At 60.8% G+C, this 15,275-nt stretch overlaps 1 protein-coding gene across 2 annotated transcripts; it reads left to right on the top strand.

Moving 5' to 3' along the window:
* Positions 1-39: 39 nt before the first annotated feature.
* RHOT2 (ras homolog family member T2) lies at positions 40-13,298 on the top strand. 2 transcript variants are annotated; one of them, XM_084216375.1, is made up of 19 exons: positions 40-102; positions 395-448; positions 1,348-1,429; positions 1,535-1,578; positions 2,705-2,758; positions 3,119-3,171; positions 3,842-3,950; positions 4,378-4,479; positions 5,074-5,172; positions 5,578-5,686; positions 5,926-6,046; positions 7,065-7,149; positions 8,226-8,371; positions 8,452-8,552; positions 8,624-8,754; positions 9,157-9,237; positions 9,409-9,531; positions 9,659-9,861; positions 11,423-13,298. In XM_084216375.1, exons 2-19 carry the CDS (start codon positions 416-418, stop codon positions 11,538-11,540), a joined length of 1,794 nt encoding a protein of 597 aa, XP_084072501.1. In that variant the 5' UTR covers positions 40-102; positions 395-415; the 3' UTR covers positions 11,541-13,298. The 2 variants fall into 2 exon arrangements, with proteins under 2 accessions (XP_084072501.1, XP_084072500.1); XM_084216374.1 differs by having other exon boundaries at positions 47-102; positions 390-448.
* Positions 13,299-15,275: the final 1,977 nt, after the last annotated feature.

The following is a 15,275-nucleotide window of genomic DNA, read 5'->3' on the forward strand; positions in this document are numbered from 1 at the left end:
CTGCGCCGCCGCTCGGTGGTGCGGCCGGAAGTGGCGGGGGGGGCCGGGGAGGCGGCGGCGCCGCCATGAAACGGGACGTGCGGATCCTCCTGCTCGGGGAGGGTGAGGGGCACGGGGGCACGGCGGTGGGGGAGGCTTCCCCAGCACGGCAACGGGGAGGGGGCACGGGGATCCCGGGGAAGAGGGTTCTCCTGCAGGGGAGGGGCGAGGGCGGGTGGGGGCCCAGGTGGACCCCCCGTCACTGGCGGGACTAGGGGAGAGACCGGGCACGTCATTGTCACCGAGCGATCCGTGGTGTCACGGCTCCGGTCGTGGCTCCCACCTGCCGTTGTCCCACTCAAGCTCTGCTGTGCCGGTGCCAATGTCAACGTCCTCCCTTTATTTCCTAGCCCAGGTGGGGAAGACGTCCCTGATCATGGCTCTGGTGGGAGAGGAGTTTCCTGAAGAGGTGAGTGGGGAGGGGACGCGCACGGCCCCAGCCCGGGCCCCCTCGCTGGGTGGGACAGCTCTGTCCCCAGTGTCCCCGCTGGCGATGGGGCTGTCTGGGAGGTGCTCGCAGCTCCCGGGGCTCTGACAGCCGCGGGGCTGGTTCAGGTGAGGTCAGTGAGGACCACACGGAGCTCCAGCTGAGGTGGTGTTTTCCTCAGTTTGTGCTCTGATTCCGACTTGGGGGCTGATCCTGACTTGCAGCTCTCTCTGCCCTGAGGAGGGTGTTGGTGCCTCCTAGGGCCCCCCTTGCTGCTGCTGGGGGTCTTTGTCACCAGCACAGCAGGGCTGGCACCACCGCAGAGCCCTTGGAAGGGGCCAGCCCCATTCCCTGCCCGCTGCACTCTCTGGAGATGGGTTTGGTGCTCTGAGCCAGGCCATAGTGAGCAGCAGCATCCAGCCAGTTGTGCCCCTCGACAGCTTGCTGTCCCAGCACAGTTTGGGTAGGGAAATGGGATCAGTCTGTCCAGGCACATTTTCCCTGAGCCTCAGATGGTTTCTCCTGCTGCCCATGTGTGCCCTCCGTGGTGTTGTGCTGGGCAGCATCAGCTCAGGGGTTTGGGGGGACCAGCCCTGCACCCCTTCCCTGCTCCCAGCCCAGCCCACACAATCAGCTCAGCTCTGCTCCCAGAGGAGCCCAGGGAGTGCCCAGGGTTTATCTTCACTGGGATCAGGAGCTTTATGTGAGGGAGGCAGGTGGAAGTTCCACCTGGAGGGCACTGCCTGTGCCAGGGCTGGAGTGCAGGGGGGTGCTGCAGCCTGGTGGGCCAAGCTCATCCTGCCCTGGCAGTGGCCAAGGCCCTGAAGCCCCTTGTCACCTGTGGGAGCTGCTTGGCTGGACAGGGTGTGCTGCCTTTGCAGGTGCCCCCCCGAGCAGAGGAGATCACCATCCCGGCCGATGTCACCCCTGAGAAGGTCCCCACGCACATAGTGGACTACTCAGGTAGGGCCCTGTCCTGCCTGGCTTCTCCCCTTCCCTCCCTTGCTGAGAGGACTGGGACAGGGTGGCCCTGCCTGGGCAGATGTGATGGCTTCATTCCCCTTCCAGAGTCGGAGCAGACGGAGGAGGAGCTGCAGGAGGAGATCGCCAAGGTGAGCAGGGCTGGCCGGGATGGGGACAGGAGGCTGTGGTCCGCAGGGGACACATGGCTGCTCTCCTCCTGTCCCTGTTAGCCACCCAGAGAGGCACAGGCGGTTGGTTATCCGCAGATTAAGGCTCCTGGTTTGTTTAGAGGCTTGTTTAATCCTGCTCTGTCTTGTAAGCTGTTGTGTGTGGCTTGTCCAAGCCCTCCGGGGAGCCTCCAGAAGGCGAGCGGCGGGGGCAGCTTGCTGCCCACGGGAGGAGGCAGGAGCAGACATTGTGCTCTCAGCCTCTGGATATTCCCCACGGACTCAGAAGAGGGAGGAGCAGTTGCTGGGTTTGGGCAAGACCCCTGCTCCTTGCATTAGATCCCTGTGGCTGCCTGATGAAGCGGTGGCACAGAGGAGTTAATTTGGGAGCTGCAGCCCCTGGCGAGCGCTGGGCAGGGAGGGATGAGGGAGCCCTCAGAGCAGCCATGGAGGAATAATTAAGTTGTCTGGCTGGGTTGGACCCAGCTGCTCTTTGCCCTGGGATTAACCTTGACTCTACAGACATGAGGACCTTTTAATTATGGATAATAAAACCATCTCTCTCACGTGAGCAAAGCTATTTAATCTCCCAACTCCGGTGGCTAACGGTCGAGGAGGTGGGCACAGAGGTCCTGCTCCCTCCACCCAGACAGCAGGAGTATACAGAAGCTTTAAATGGCTCCAGGAAATCCTGCCTAAACCCTTGTGTGTCCTCGGATTAGCATTAAACTCTCCGCTGAAAGGACCAGTGATCCCTCCTGTCTGCTTCCGATAAAGCCTCAGTGCTGGCCTGTCTGCAGGGGGTCAGGAGGGGAGGAGGGCCGGGACACGGCTGCTGTGGGAGGGGGATCTGGGCCAGCAGGCGTGGGAGCAGCAGCTCCTGAGGCAGAGGAGCTGCTCCCAGCAGCTCCTGAGGCAGAGGAGCTGCTCCCAGCGGCTCCTGGGCTCGTGCTGAGGGCGCGGGGGGCTGTGTACGTGTCCGTGCTCACGTGCGCTCGGCCAAGCGCTTCCCTGGCAGCTCAGGCGGCGTTCCCTGCTGCCCTGGCATTCCCTGCTGCCATTAGTGTGGCAGGGACCCCTTCAGCACCCTCTCCTGCTTCTCTTGCAGGCCAACGTGGTGTGCATGGTGTACGATGTCACCAAGGAGGCCACCATCGACAAGGTAACGGGTCCCCACCACGGCCCCGCTCCGGCAGCAGGGCCAGAGGGGTTCCCAGTGCTGGGGTTTCCGTGCTGCCCTGTGGTGTGGGCACATACTGATGCCCCCTGGCTCTGTGGGATTTTGGGTCAGAGATTCCTGCAAGGAGAAGCTGAGCCCTGCCCAAGGTTGCTCCCTCACAGCAGGACAACAGGCTTGTTGCATCCTGGTGCTGGCATCCAGCATCCCTGGGGCTGCTCTGCCTGCTGGTGTGAGGGAATGCCGGGGAGCAGATGGCTGCAGGGCCCGGTTTCTGCCTGCCTGGGAGCTGCCTCTCCCTCCCCAGGCTGTGCTGACAGCCCTTTCCCTCTGCTCACCTTCCAGATTCGCTCAAAGTGGATCCCCATGGTGAACGGGGGCCTTGAAAAGGGATCCAGGTACCGTGTGGGGTGTGATCTGTGGATGCAGAACTGGGGGCTTCTGGAGGCTGTGGGGTGCCCACCATCCTCACCTCCTTCTGAGGGTACTGAGAGCAAACCAGCTCTGTGGTTTGATTCAGGTCAGGTTGAATGGGGCTTGGAGCCATGGTCTAAGAGAGGCGTCCCTGCCTATGGCAGGGGGTGGGATGAGATGAACTTTAAGGTCCCTCCCAACCAAAACCATTCCAGGACTGTGGTTTGTGGCCAGACCACTTAGAGCAGAAGCACACAGGCACTTTCCTCCACCAGAGATCCAACTGAGGCAGGGGGTCACTGAGGAAGGATCCTTCTCTCCCCTTGGTCTCATCTCAGCCAGACAGGGAGAGGAGGCTGCCAGGGGGGTCTGGGAGCACAGAAGCTTTAGTTTATGTGTGGATCTCTTGGGCAGAAGGCTGTTGTGCTGGATTAAAGGCTCCTGAGCATATTGTTGCTGGGTGAAAGCATAAGCAGGATCAGGCAGTCTGTTTCTCCAGATGGATGCTCCCGGCTGTGGGAGGCAGGAAAGCTGCTCTGGACCTTACAGAGGAGAGCTGGGGCCTCCCTGAACTGCCCACGGTTCCACCAGTGGCTGGGACAGTGCTGGGACCAAGAGAGGGGTGGCCTCACTTGTGCTCTGTGTCTTTCCTAGAATCCCCATTATTTTAGTGGGAAACAAGTCTGACCTGCAGATTGGCAGCTCCATGGAGGTCATCCTGCCCATCATGAACCAGTTCTCAGAGATTGAGACCTGTGTGGAGGTGAGAGAGCTGGGGGGTGTGCAGAGCCTCCCTGAGGGGTTGGGATGCTGGTTTGCTGGGAGTCAGGGAGCCTCTGTGCTCCTGGAGAGCTGCCCTGATGGTGTTGCTCTACACAAGTCCCCGTGTCCAGGTGTTGAGAGCCTGTCCTTGGCCTTTCTGTCCTTTACCCCTTGCCAAAGAGCAGCTGTCTGTGTCTGCCCTCTGTGGCTCTCTAGTTGGAGATCCACACAGGCCCTGTTGGTTCTGGGGCTGTGGAATGGGCACAGCAAAGCCAGAGCAAAACCCAGGAGATTGTCCCTTTGGATTTTTCCTCATGGTGGACAAATGTTGCTCTGGGCTTTGAGGCACAGCTAGTCTGACTGGGGGAGATTGTATCATCCTCCTCCTGCCCTTTTCATCAGGGCTGTCTCTTCTTCTGAATCCCCAGTGCTCTGCCAAGAACCTCAAGAACATCTCTGAGCTCTTCTACTATGCCCAGAAAGCTGTGCTGCACCCCACTGCCCCGCTCTACGACCCAGAGGAGAAGCAGGTGGGCTCCTGGGGGAGCTCCTTCCCTCACACTGCTCTGGGCTGGAGGTTCTGGAATGCAAGTGGAGGGTTTGGGCTGGCACAGACAGGCCAAGGGAACAGTGCCCATCTCCTGTGCTCAGTACAGCCAGCTGGGCAGACAGACAGACACCTGCAGGGACTTGGGTGTGTTGGGGCAGAAGCCCTCGTGCTCCAGGCTGTGTCTTGGTTGGGGAGGGAAGAGTCTGGAAGAAAAATTCCCCATGGATTGTCCTCTCTGACTTTAGATGGGATATTAAGATTTCTTCATGGTGAGGGTGGTCAGGAACTGGCACAGGTGGAGTGGTGGAGTCAGCATTCCTGGAAGGATTTAAAAGCTCTGTGGATGTGGCACTTGGGGACGTGGGCTAGTGGTGGCCTTGGCAGTGCTGGGGGAACAGCTGGACTCAGATCTTGGAGTGGTTTTCCAGCCTTAATGATTCCATGACTCCCACCTCCAAGGAGGCTGTGGTACTGACCTAGAAGTTCAGGAAGGGAACCCTCTGTGTGTGGGGCTGCAGGAGGAAGGGCCAGGCTGTGCTGGCCCTGTCATTGTCACCGTGGTTGGTCCTTGCAGCTCAAACCCTCCTGTGCTCGAGCACTGACCCGGATCTTCAACCTCTCGGACCAGGACAACAACCAGATCCTCAGTGATGATGAACTCAACTACTTCCAGGTAGGGTGGCTGCAGAGCTGAGGAGTTCCCCAGTGCCTGGATTCCCTCTCCAGCAGGGAGGCTGCCCCTCTCCTGGCACAGCCACCCTGTTCCTGTTTGGTGTTTCTGTGGCACAGCTGAAGCACTGCAGAGTGCATCTTTGAGCATGTGGGGTTCCATCTTCCTAAGCTTGGGCTGAGTTTGCTCTGCCATGGGAAGACCAGGAGGCTCTGGAGATGCTGAGAGCCCTAAATTATTGGGATGCAGAAGGACAGGGGTTTGGTCAAGGCATAAGACAGAAGTCTGTGAGCTGGGTAGATTTTCCCTCCCTGAGACCCCAATCCTTGCCAGAGGAGAAGGAACCTGGTGAGACAGGATTGTGCTTTCTGAGTGCTTTTCTGACAATGGCCTTCTCTTGGGAGGCAGAAGTCTTGTTTTGGAAACCCCCTGGCTCCCCAGGCCCTGGAGGATGTGAAGATGGTTGTGTGGAAGAACACGACAGACGGGGTGCAGGACAACGGCCTCACCTTGAACGGTAACAGCCCCAGGGCTCCCCCCCAGGGCAGGGGGGACCCACCTCCTTCAGCACATCCCTGCCCTTGGCCTGAGCCTCCTGGCTCTCGTTCCAGGCCTAGTCAGTCCCTCTTGTTAAAGCAAGCCTGCTGTGGCTCTGTGTTCCAGCAGTCTACTTTCCCAGGGAAAGCATGGCTGAGGAGTGGACCCCTGAGCCTGAGGTGACTCCCCTGTGGCTGAGCCCCCTGATCTCTCCTGCAGGCTTCCTCTTCCTCAACACCCTCTTCATCCAGAGGGGCCGGCACGAGACCACCTGGACCATCCTGCGCCGCTTCGGCTACGACGACGAGCTGGAGCTGACAGATGACTACCTGTACCCACAGTGAGTGTCCAGGGCTGGGCAGGGGCCACATCCCTCTGGTGCATGGCTCAGCATCCCCAGCACCTTGGCTGCATCCTTCCTGCAGCCCAGGAGCTGCTCAGGGCCCTTAGGTCGGGGTCAGGTTTGCAGTCCTCGCCCTTCTCCTGGGGCAGGAGGGGTCAGGGACAAATACAGCAGGCCTGGGGCTGCTGGTTTAGGCAGACAGGAAGGTGGGGAATGAAATCCAGACTTGCCTTGACATCAGCAAGGGGTTTCTTGGAGGCTGCTGTGTGCCTGGCTGAGCGAGGCAGAGCGGCTCTGTCAGGAGCACTGAGCTGTCAGCACAGCCCTCGCGGCAGATTGTGTGGCTGCTGTCTCCTCTGCTCCCTGCCACTCTGGAGATGGGGAGATGGCAGGAATGGAGGGGTTTGGCTTGGGAGCTGCCTCCTCTACTTCCCAGAGAGCAAGCTGCAGGGAGGTGACAGGGACACGCTGGTGGATGGCACCCGGGGCACTGCTGTGCCCTGCTGAAGCCCTGGGCATGAGGCAGAGCGAGGGCACAGCATCTCCTGGGCTGCTTGGGATGTGCCAGGGAAAGGCCACTGTGCATCCTCGGGGGATTCTCCCCAAAATAAAGGGGCTGTGTCAAGGAATAGCCAGGCCTGGAGGCAACAGCTGACCTTGAGCAGGGAGGGAGTGGGGAGCTATTTCCCCTGGGTGAGATGTGGTCACACACTGCCCTTTGTTCAGGGCTTGAGGAGGTTCATTTGGGTGTCTGAGCTGGGGAATAAGATATGAAAGATAAAAGGGAGGTTTTAGGTTGGGTAGTAGGAAAAATTTTTCTGCTGAAAGGGTTATCAGGCACTGGCACAGCTGCCCAGGGCAGTGGTGGAGTCTCCCCATCACTGGAGGGTTTTAAAGCCATGTGGATGTGGCACCTGGGGACACGGATCAATGGTAGCCTTGACAGTGGTGGAACAATTGGACTCAATCAGAGAGGGCTTTTCCAACCTAAATAATTCCATGATTTTCCCAACAGGATCCGTGTGCCCCCCGGCTGCTCCACAGAGCTCAACCACTTGGGATACCAGTTCCTGCAGAGGCTCTTCGAGAAGCACGACAAGGTGGGCAGCAGGGCAGGGGCTGCAGGGGAGGGGATGCTCTGCTGGGCCTGCACACCTGGGCACAGCTGCTCTCCTAAACACCCCTCTGTGCCAGAGAGCCCATGGAGCACCAGGGAAGGGCTTTCCTCTGCCACAGCATTTCTTCTTTGGAGGCTCTGGGAGCAGGAAGCGGCCACAAGCTGTAGGTAGTGTGATGGCCTGTCAGGGATGTGGGGTTTGGTCACTACTCCTGGCCAAAGCACAGTTTGGACTTAGAGGGACTGGGTCTGAGTTGGCATCAAGCTGGCATGTCCCTTGTAGTGCCTGGCTGCAGCAGGCAGGGAGGCAGGGAATTGGGCAGGGAGGCAGGCAGAGAAGCGGGCACAGCTGCTGGCCAGCAGCCATGGACCAAACACCAGCATCTGCCAGCCTGGTGGAGGGCTGCCAGGCTGGAGAGAGGGAGAGAAAGCAACACGTTTGTGCCAAACTCAGACTCTTGGAGAGTGGGAGAAAGGGATGTATTGGATCAGCATGCACCTGCTCGGACTGGCTATTCAGATGTTGATGTGCATCTGGGGTTTGGCAGCTCTGTGACAACGGGGAGTGGCTCAGGAATGGCAGCAGAGAGTGGACACACATCCCTGTGTGTCCAGATCAGCTCTGTAGCCGTGGGGAATGGCAGAACTGAATGGATGTGCATCCCTGGGTGCCCAGGTGCCAGCAGGTCCCCTTCAGGCACAGCAGCCTGAGTGCTGAATTGGCCTGTGGAAGGCCTGGCTGGCCTGATGCAGGTTGCTGTGGGACAGCTGGCTCCAGGAATGCCAGGAACAGTGGCTCAGGGCAGTGGGGTGGGCGTGGACAAGTCCTGCCTGTTTGCAGCTGCAATCCCACGGCACGTTTGCTGTTGTGCAGTGCTGGCAGTCCCTGAGGCACAGGCTCTGAGCTTGCCCAGCTCCGGCCGTGCTGCAGTCGATCAATTCCTGCCATTGACAGGATCCCTGTGACAGTGCACAGCAGGGAGGTGGCCCGTGTGGCAGGGCCCCCTCTGGGCACGGGCTGGGTCCCGCCTGCCCTGGTGACTCCCTGTGTTTTGGCAGGACCAGGACGGAGCCCTGTCGCACACAGAGCTGCAGAACTTCTTCAGCGTGTTCCCCTGCGTGCCCTGGGGCCCTGAGCTCTACAACACGGTATGCACCACTGATAAAGGCCTGCTTTCCCTGCATGGATTCCTCTGCCAGTGGACGTAAGCTCAGTCCCTCTCCCTGGCCCTTGGTCACGTCACTCAGCCCTTGCTGACCCTCCTGGCGTGCTCTGTCTCTCCAGGCTCGTGGCTTACCTGGACGTACGGCACTGCCTCGAGTGCCTGGGCTACTTGGGCTACCCCATCCTCTCGGAGCAGGACTCCCAGACCCAAGCCCTCACAGGTACAGCCATGCCCTCCCCTTCTGTCACAGCTCGGGTCCCTCCTGGCTCTCACCACCCTCTCTCCTGCCAGTGACCCGTGAGAAGAGGATTGACCTGGAGAAAGGACAGACCCAGAGGAACGTCTTCCTGTGCAAGGTGCTGGGAGCGCGGGGCGCAGGCAAGTCCGCCTTCCTGCAGGCCTTCCTCGGCAGGAGCCTGGCGGTGAGTGGCTGCTCCCTGCCTGGCCACGCTCCCAGGGTGGAGCAGGAGGCACAGCTGGGGGTCCTGCAGTGATGTGTCCCGTGGTGGCACCTCCCTGCCCCCGGCCAGGCCCCTCTGTGTGATGCCCTCCCTGCCCATGCTTCACACCCCCTCCGTGCTGGTGGCTTTGGTGTCCTTATGGTGGCTAAAGCAGCGGGTCTGCTCCCTCTGCTTGTCCCGAGGGGCTGTGCCTTTCCCTGGTCTGACCACAGCGGTGCTGACTTTCCCTGCCTGTTAGGAGCAGCCCCACATCTCATGGCAGGCCCTGGCTGCCCCTCTCATCATGGGGGGCAGTGTGAAACAGTCCCTCACCCAGCACTGCTCCTGGCTCCACTGGCTGAGATGGTGTTTTCCTTGTGACAGGCCCAGAAGGAGAAGCCAGGACAGCCATCCCTCTACACCATCAACACAGTGCAGGTCAATGGCCAGGAGAAGTACCTCATAGTAAGTCTGGGAGGGCAGGGAATGGTGCTGTGCCTGGCTCTTAGCAGGGCTGGGCTGTGTCCCCTTACCCTGGCACATGGGGCTGTGCCTGTGCCTGGTCCTTGTGCTGGTGTGAGGAGCAGCTGAGCCCTGGGAGCCTGCAGTGCCACAGCCCTGTCCCCTGTGCTGCAGCTGTACGAGGTCAGTGCTGACGCCACGTTCTCGAAGCCGTCGGACACAGCCTGCGACGTCGCCTGCTTCATCTACAGCCCCAGCGACCCCAAATCCTTCAGCTACTGTGCCAGCATCTATAAGGTAGCAGGCAGGGACCCTGGGGTCCTGTTAGACTTTACCCGGGGCACAGGGGACATCAGCCTTGGTGGCAGCCCCGCCTCTCCCGGGATGGGTCCTTAACCCCTCGCTGGGGTTTCTGTCTCTGCAGCAACACTACCTGGACAGCCAGATCCCCTGTGTCTTCGTGGCCTCCAAGACAGACCTGCCAGAAGCCAGCCAGCAGCCAGGGCTCTTCCCAGCTGAGTTCTGCTACAAGCACTGCCTCCCTCCACCCTTCCCCTTCTCCTGCCACAGCCAGGGACCACCCAGCACTGGTGTCTACACCAAACTGGCCACTGCTGCCACCTTCCCGTTAGTATCCTTCCCCTGGGGGGGCTCTGCTGGGAGCACAGCCTGGGGAGGGGGCTGTGTCCCAGCCCTGCCTCTGCCACATTGCTTTTACTTTGGTTTCTCTGCAGCTTTTGGTGTCATCTAGGGCATGCAGTGACAGGACAAGAGGGGATGGCCTTAAGCTGAAGGAGGACAGGATTAGATGGGATCTTGGGCAGGAATTGTTCCCTGGCAGGGTGGGCAGGCCCTGGCACAGGGTGCCCAGAGCAGCTGTGGCTGCCCCTGGATCCCTGGCAGTGCCCAAGGCCAGGCTGGGCAGGGCTGGGAGCACCTGGGACAGTGGGAGATGTCCCTGCCATGGCAGGGGTAGAACGAGATGAGCTTTAAGGTTCCTTTCCAATCAAACCATTCCAGGGTTCTGTGATTCTGTGATTCTGTGATCTGCTTATACAAATAATTGAAACAGAAAAGCCACTTCTTCCTCTAATTGCAGAGGGGGGAGGTTTTCTCCTGCCTGTGTGTATGTCTCTGGCAGATTTAGTAGATAGATCCTGCCACAGGAGTGTTTATTTTTGAAGCCTAAGATAAAAAATGCTGAAGAGGAGTAGCCAGCTTAGTTTGCCAAGGCCCACGGGGGGGGTGGCAGCTATTTTCTCCCGATGAGATGGATCAGGCTGAAAAAGAGGTCAGTGAAGAGAGACCTCTGTCACACAGCCTCTCTCTGGGAGGAACTGCACCCCAGAGGGGCTGGGAACGGGGTAGGACAGCACCAGGCTGGTCACAGGAGGTGAGGGGGGCTGTGGGGAGGGAGGAGGCTCCCTGTGAGTGGAATCACTCTGCTCCAGGGCTGGGAAGGGCCAGCCCAGCTCCAGGGGCCGAGCCCTGGCGGGGAGAGCGTGTGGGAGCGTTGGAAGGCAGGATGGGATTACTAGTGAGTAGTTTTCCCTCCAGCTTCTTTTCAATAAACAACTTTATTTTTAGAGCTGACGCTTTTTTTTTCCCTCCCCTCTGCAGTATTAAAATTTAAATATTCTTAATATATCTTAGGGTATGTGGTATAAATAAATAACAGCGTAATGGAGGGCCGGGGATTGGCTGTGCTCCCCCGATGTAGTGGGGAATGAATTATGGATGGAGGGAGAGAGAGGAGAGGAGCTGTGAGTGCAGGACAGCACGTGTTTGGGGAGGGAATGTGTACACTGGGGCAGCACCGGGCCCTGTCCCTCGCTGCCCTTTGGTCCCTGTCACCAGTGTCCCCGTGGTGGCATCCCGGCTCTCCGTGCACGGGGAGCTGGAAAGGCAGCTTGACCTAGAAAGGCAGATACCTGTATAATTATTTGGGTGTTGGAGAGCTGTTTCCAGGGCAGGGGAGGGGACAGCCACATCCGTCCCACAGCCCTCCCTTGGCTTGATGGTGATGCCGAGTGATGAGAGCTCTGCTTGCAGACACGGGGAATCTCTCAGGTTCTCACTGGGCTGCTCCCCCCTGTGCTGGGCTCACCCCCTGGCACTCCCAACCTCCCTGTGCGGGGTGGGAGCACCGGGGCAGCCACACTCACCAGCCTCTCCTGTTTGCTTGCAGCCACCTGAACGCCATGGAGCTGGGAGTCGCGTCCTTCTGGCTGCGGGTGGTGCTGGGGACGGCGGTGACAGCGCTGGTGGGCTTCACCCTGTACCGCCTGCTGGCCAAGAACAAATGAGCGCCCCGCCCCACTCCGTCCCCGTGACACCAGCTCCCCGTCCCCGGCGACGCCCAGAGGGGCCCCGCCTCAAGCTGGCCCCTGCTAGGAAATCCTCCTTTGCCCCCAGCCTGGATCGCAGGACCAGTGAAGCCAGACCTCCCAGCACCAGCAGGATCCATCCCTGGCACTGGGCAGCCTCACCGTGGCCTCCTGGCCCCCGTGGCCACAGGGCAGGCAGCTCTGCCAGGAGAACTCTGCCTCACCAGCAGCTGGAGGATCACCCGCATCTTTTATTCTGTTCAGTTTTTTTAATGCTTGTTTTTAAGCTCAAACATGAGTGTTTCAGTGTCTGTTGGACTGGGCACACCCCCTCCCCAGAGGGCTGTGCTGGTGCCCTCAATTCTGGAGGGCACAACGCTCCCGGGGCCTCGGGGAGCTCCAGCAGCAGCTGAGCTGTCAGATGAGCTCATGGCTGCAGCTCCCTGGGGCACAGCTCCAGCTCCTGTCCCGGTTTCCCTCAGCCAGAGCCGGCAAAGGGAGCCAGGGAGGAAGGGCCAGGCACTGGCACCCCCAGCCCACTGTGTGGGGTCAGGCCTGGCCCCTCCTGCTGGGCCACAGTGGCTGCTGTCCTGGGCTGAGAGGGGACAGTGACAACCAGGGTTTGTCCTGAGCTCCTTTCTGTTGTTTCTACCCAAAAATCTTGTGAGTCCTGCAGTGTGCCAGGCTCCAGGTCCATCCTTTCCTGCCCCCCCGTTCATGGCCAGCAGTGTTTGCAGGGCTCTGGGAGCCCTGGTAAGGGCTGGGAGGGCGTTGGATGCCCACTGTGTGCCCAGTCTTTACCTGGCAGTGCCATCACTGAGCTGGTGCCACGCTGTGCCCTAGGCCCTGTGACCTGCTGTCCCCTCTGTGGGGCCCTGTCTGGAGCATGAGGCTCTGGGCACTGCATCTCCTGGCACCACTGGAAGCTCCTTCCTGTCCTGTCCCCTGTCCCCTGCCCACACCTGAGCTGGTTTCATCTGCTGGGACTGAGTTCCGCACCCATTGGGACTGAGGCCCCACAGTGTCCCTGTCTGCAAGTCCCAAAGAGCCAGGCCAGCACCCATCCCTGCCTTCTGTCCTCCCAGGGGAGCCTGGATCAGCCCTGGCTGTGCCAGCAGCCTGGCCATGCCAGCAGTGTGGCTGTGTCACCAGCCTGGCCATGCCAGCAGCCTGGCCATGCCAGCAGTGTGGCTGTGTCACCAGCCTGGCCATGCCACCAGCCTGGCCGTGTCACCAGCCTGGCCGTGTCACCAGCCTGGCCGTGTCACCAGCCTGGCTGTCACCAGCCTGGCTGTCACCAGCCTGGCCTTCCCCAGCATGCTCAGGGTTGGTCTCCAGGCAGCTGCAGGGGCAGATCCTAGAGTAGCACCCAGAGCTGCTTTTTCTGTGTTTTGTCTATTTAAATGTTTTATGGTGGCCTGGAGCCAGTGAGGGGATGGAGGAATCACTGGGCAGCACCGGTGTCTCTCGCAGGGACAGCCCCAGGGTGCTGTCCCCATCCTGCTGTCCCCAGCACTGGCCAGCCAGGTGTCCCTGCCTGTGCTGGAGCTGCTCTGCCAGTCGGGCACACACTCACTGCTGGTCCCTGGCACTGCCAGGGCCACATCCCTCGTGTTCAATGTCCTTCTCTGTGCCCACCATGCGTGGCTCTGCCAGCTGGGCCCGTGCCTGGTGTCTCCCTGCTCCACATCTGCTGGAGCTGTAATGTTTTAGGTTTGTTCTCTACAGCAAAATAAATTTTTACACACCTTGCGCTTGCACACCGTGTCCTGTGTCGCCTGGGGAGCAGGACCCTCGTCCCTGCCCGGGCTGCAGGGGGAGCAGGGCCACCCCGAGAGCCTGGGCTGCCCCGTTTGAGGGCACTTAGAGGGATTTAGGGCCTGGGGTGGTGGGACGAGGCTTGAGGCTTGGGGACACAGATCCTTGTGCAAGTGCCAGCCAGGGTGCAGAGACAGGGGAGGAGGTGATGGATCCCGTGGTTCTCTGCCTGGGATGCACGGGAAGCAGGAGCTTTGGCTGCCCTGGGAGCTGTGGATCTGTGTGCCCGTCTCTCGGTGGGGTTTGGGGCTCCCTATTTCCCTGCAGACGCTTTCCCCCTGCACCTGCAGCTCTCAGGGCTGTGCCACCTCCCCTACCTGCTCCTGTTTTCCCATGGCAGCTTTTCCCTCAGCTATTTCTGTCCCTGCCTCAGCCACGGGCGCTGGGCACCGGGAATGTGTGCGCAGCCGGAGAAAAGGATTTTCCAGAGCCTCTGCACTGCTCTGGATGGGGTCGGACTGCTCCCACATGGGGGGGGGGGATCCCTGTGGGGTGGGAGAGGAGACCCTTTCCACACGGCCAGCCAGGGGACAGGGAGGGTGGGGACGCAGCCGTGCTGCCGTGCGGGCAGAGGAGGCGGTCCCAGGGCGGACGGGACACGCGGGGCTCCCTGGTGACTCCAAACCAGGCTGGATCCCCCGGGAGCTGCGGCACACGTGCCCTGCTGTGTATTCATAGCTCTGCTGTGCGGGGCACGGGCACTGTGCTGGGACAGGCGCGGGTGTGGGGCAGGGCACACGCGTGGCAGGGCCATGGGACCCCAGCCGTGGTCACACACAGTCCCCAGGGAAGGAGCCTGGCAGGGCTGGGCAGCCCAGAGCTCCCTGGGCACCTCAGTAGGGCTGAGCCGCGGCTCTGGAAGTGGGGACGGTACCAGGGATGGGTCCTGGGAACGCCCCTGTCCTGCCTGGGGATCCAGGGGGGTCTGGCCTGGGTGACACTGGGCACGTCCCATAGCGGTGCCAGCTCCAGGGACCCAGTGCCAGGCTGTCCCATGAGCAATGTGCTGGGGCAGGGGACAGCAGTGGAGGCTCTGTGGCCCCTGTGCCATGGGGGTGAACCCGGGCTGTGCTGGCCTGTGGGTGCAGGGACAGGATGGAGGGAATGTTTGGAGTCACCTGTGCCATACTGAGCAGGTACCTGGTGCTGGCATGCTGGTGTCCATTCTGGGATGCTTGTGTCCATTCTGGAATGCTGGTGTCCATTCTGGGATGCTGGTGTCCATTCTGGGATGCACCAGGATATGGATTCCTCAAGCCGGGCGCAGCTGCAAAACCATGTACCAGGATGTACTGGAATACATCTACCTGTATTGGGATGCAGTACTGGAAATGGAATACCGGTTCCCATTCCAGGATGCAGACCCTGTACTGGGACACAGGGATCACACCGGACCCAGGTCCCACACCAGGATGTGACAATCAGCGCTGGGACACGGGGAGCAGGATGCAGGTATCCACAGCAGGATGCACAGAGCTGCTCTGGGATGCAGGAACTGGGCCAGGATGTGGGTACCAGTACTGGGATGTGAGTGCCAGTACTGGGGTCTGATACCACACTGGGAAGCAGGTATCACGCCAGGATGTAGTTAATATTTTGGGGTATGGGTACCAGGACCGGGATGCAGGTTCCCATACCGGGATGCAGGTACCCGTACAGGGATGTCGCAGCCGTACCGGGATGCCGGCACCATCCCACGCTGAGAGCGCCGGGCGTCGGCTCGCTGCCCGTGCCGTGGGCCGTGTCCCGGCGCTGCCGGCGGGGCGGGGCGGGACGGGGCGGATCCCGGTTCCCCGCGCGGCGGCGGCGGCGGCGGGGGGTGCGGGGAGGGGGGGGCGCTGCGCCGCGCGCTGCGGCGGGGGCGGCTCCGCTCGGCTCCGCTCCCGCCCCCGCCGC

Source organism: Fringilla coelebs (assembly GCF_963513975.1).
Source record: "Fringilla coelebs genome assembly, chromosome: 16".
Taxonomy (NCBI): Eukaryota; Metazoa; Chordata; class Aves; order Passeriformes; family Fringillidae; genus Fringilla; species Fringilla coelebs.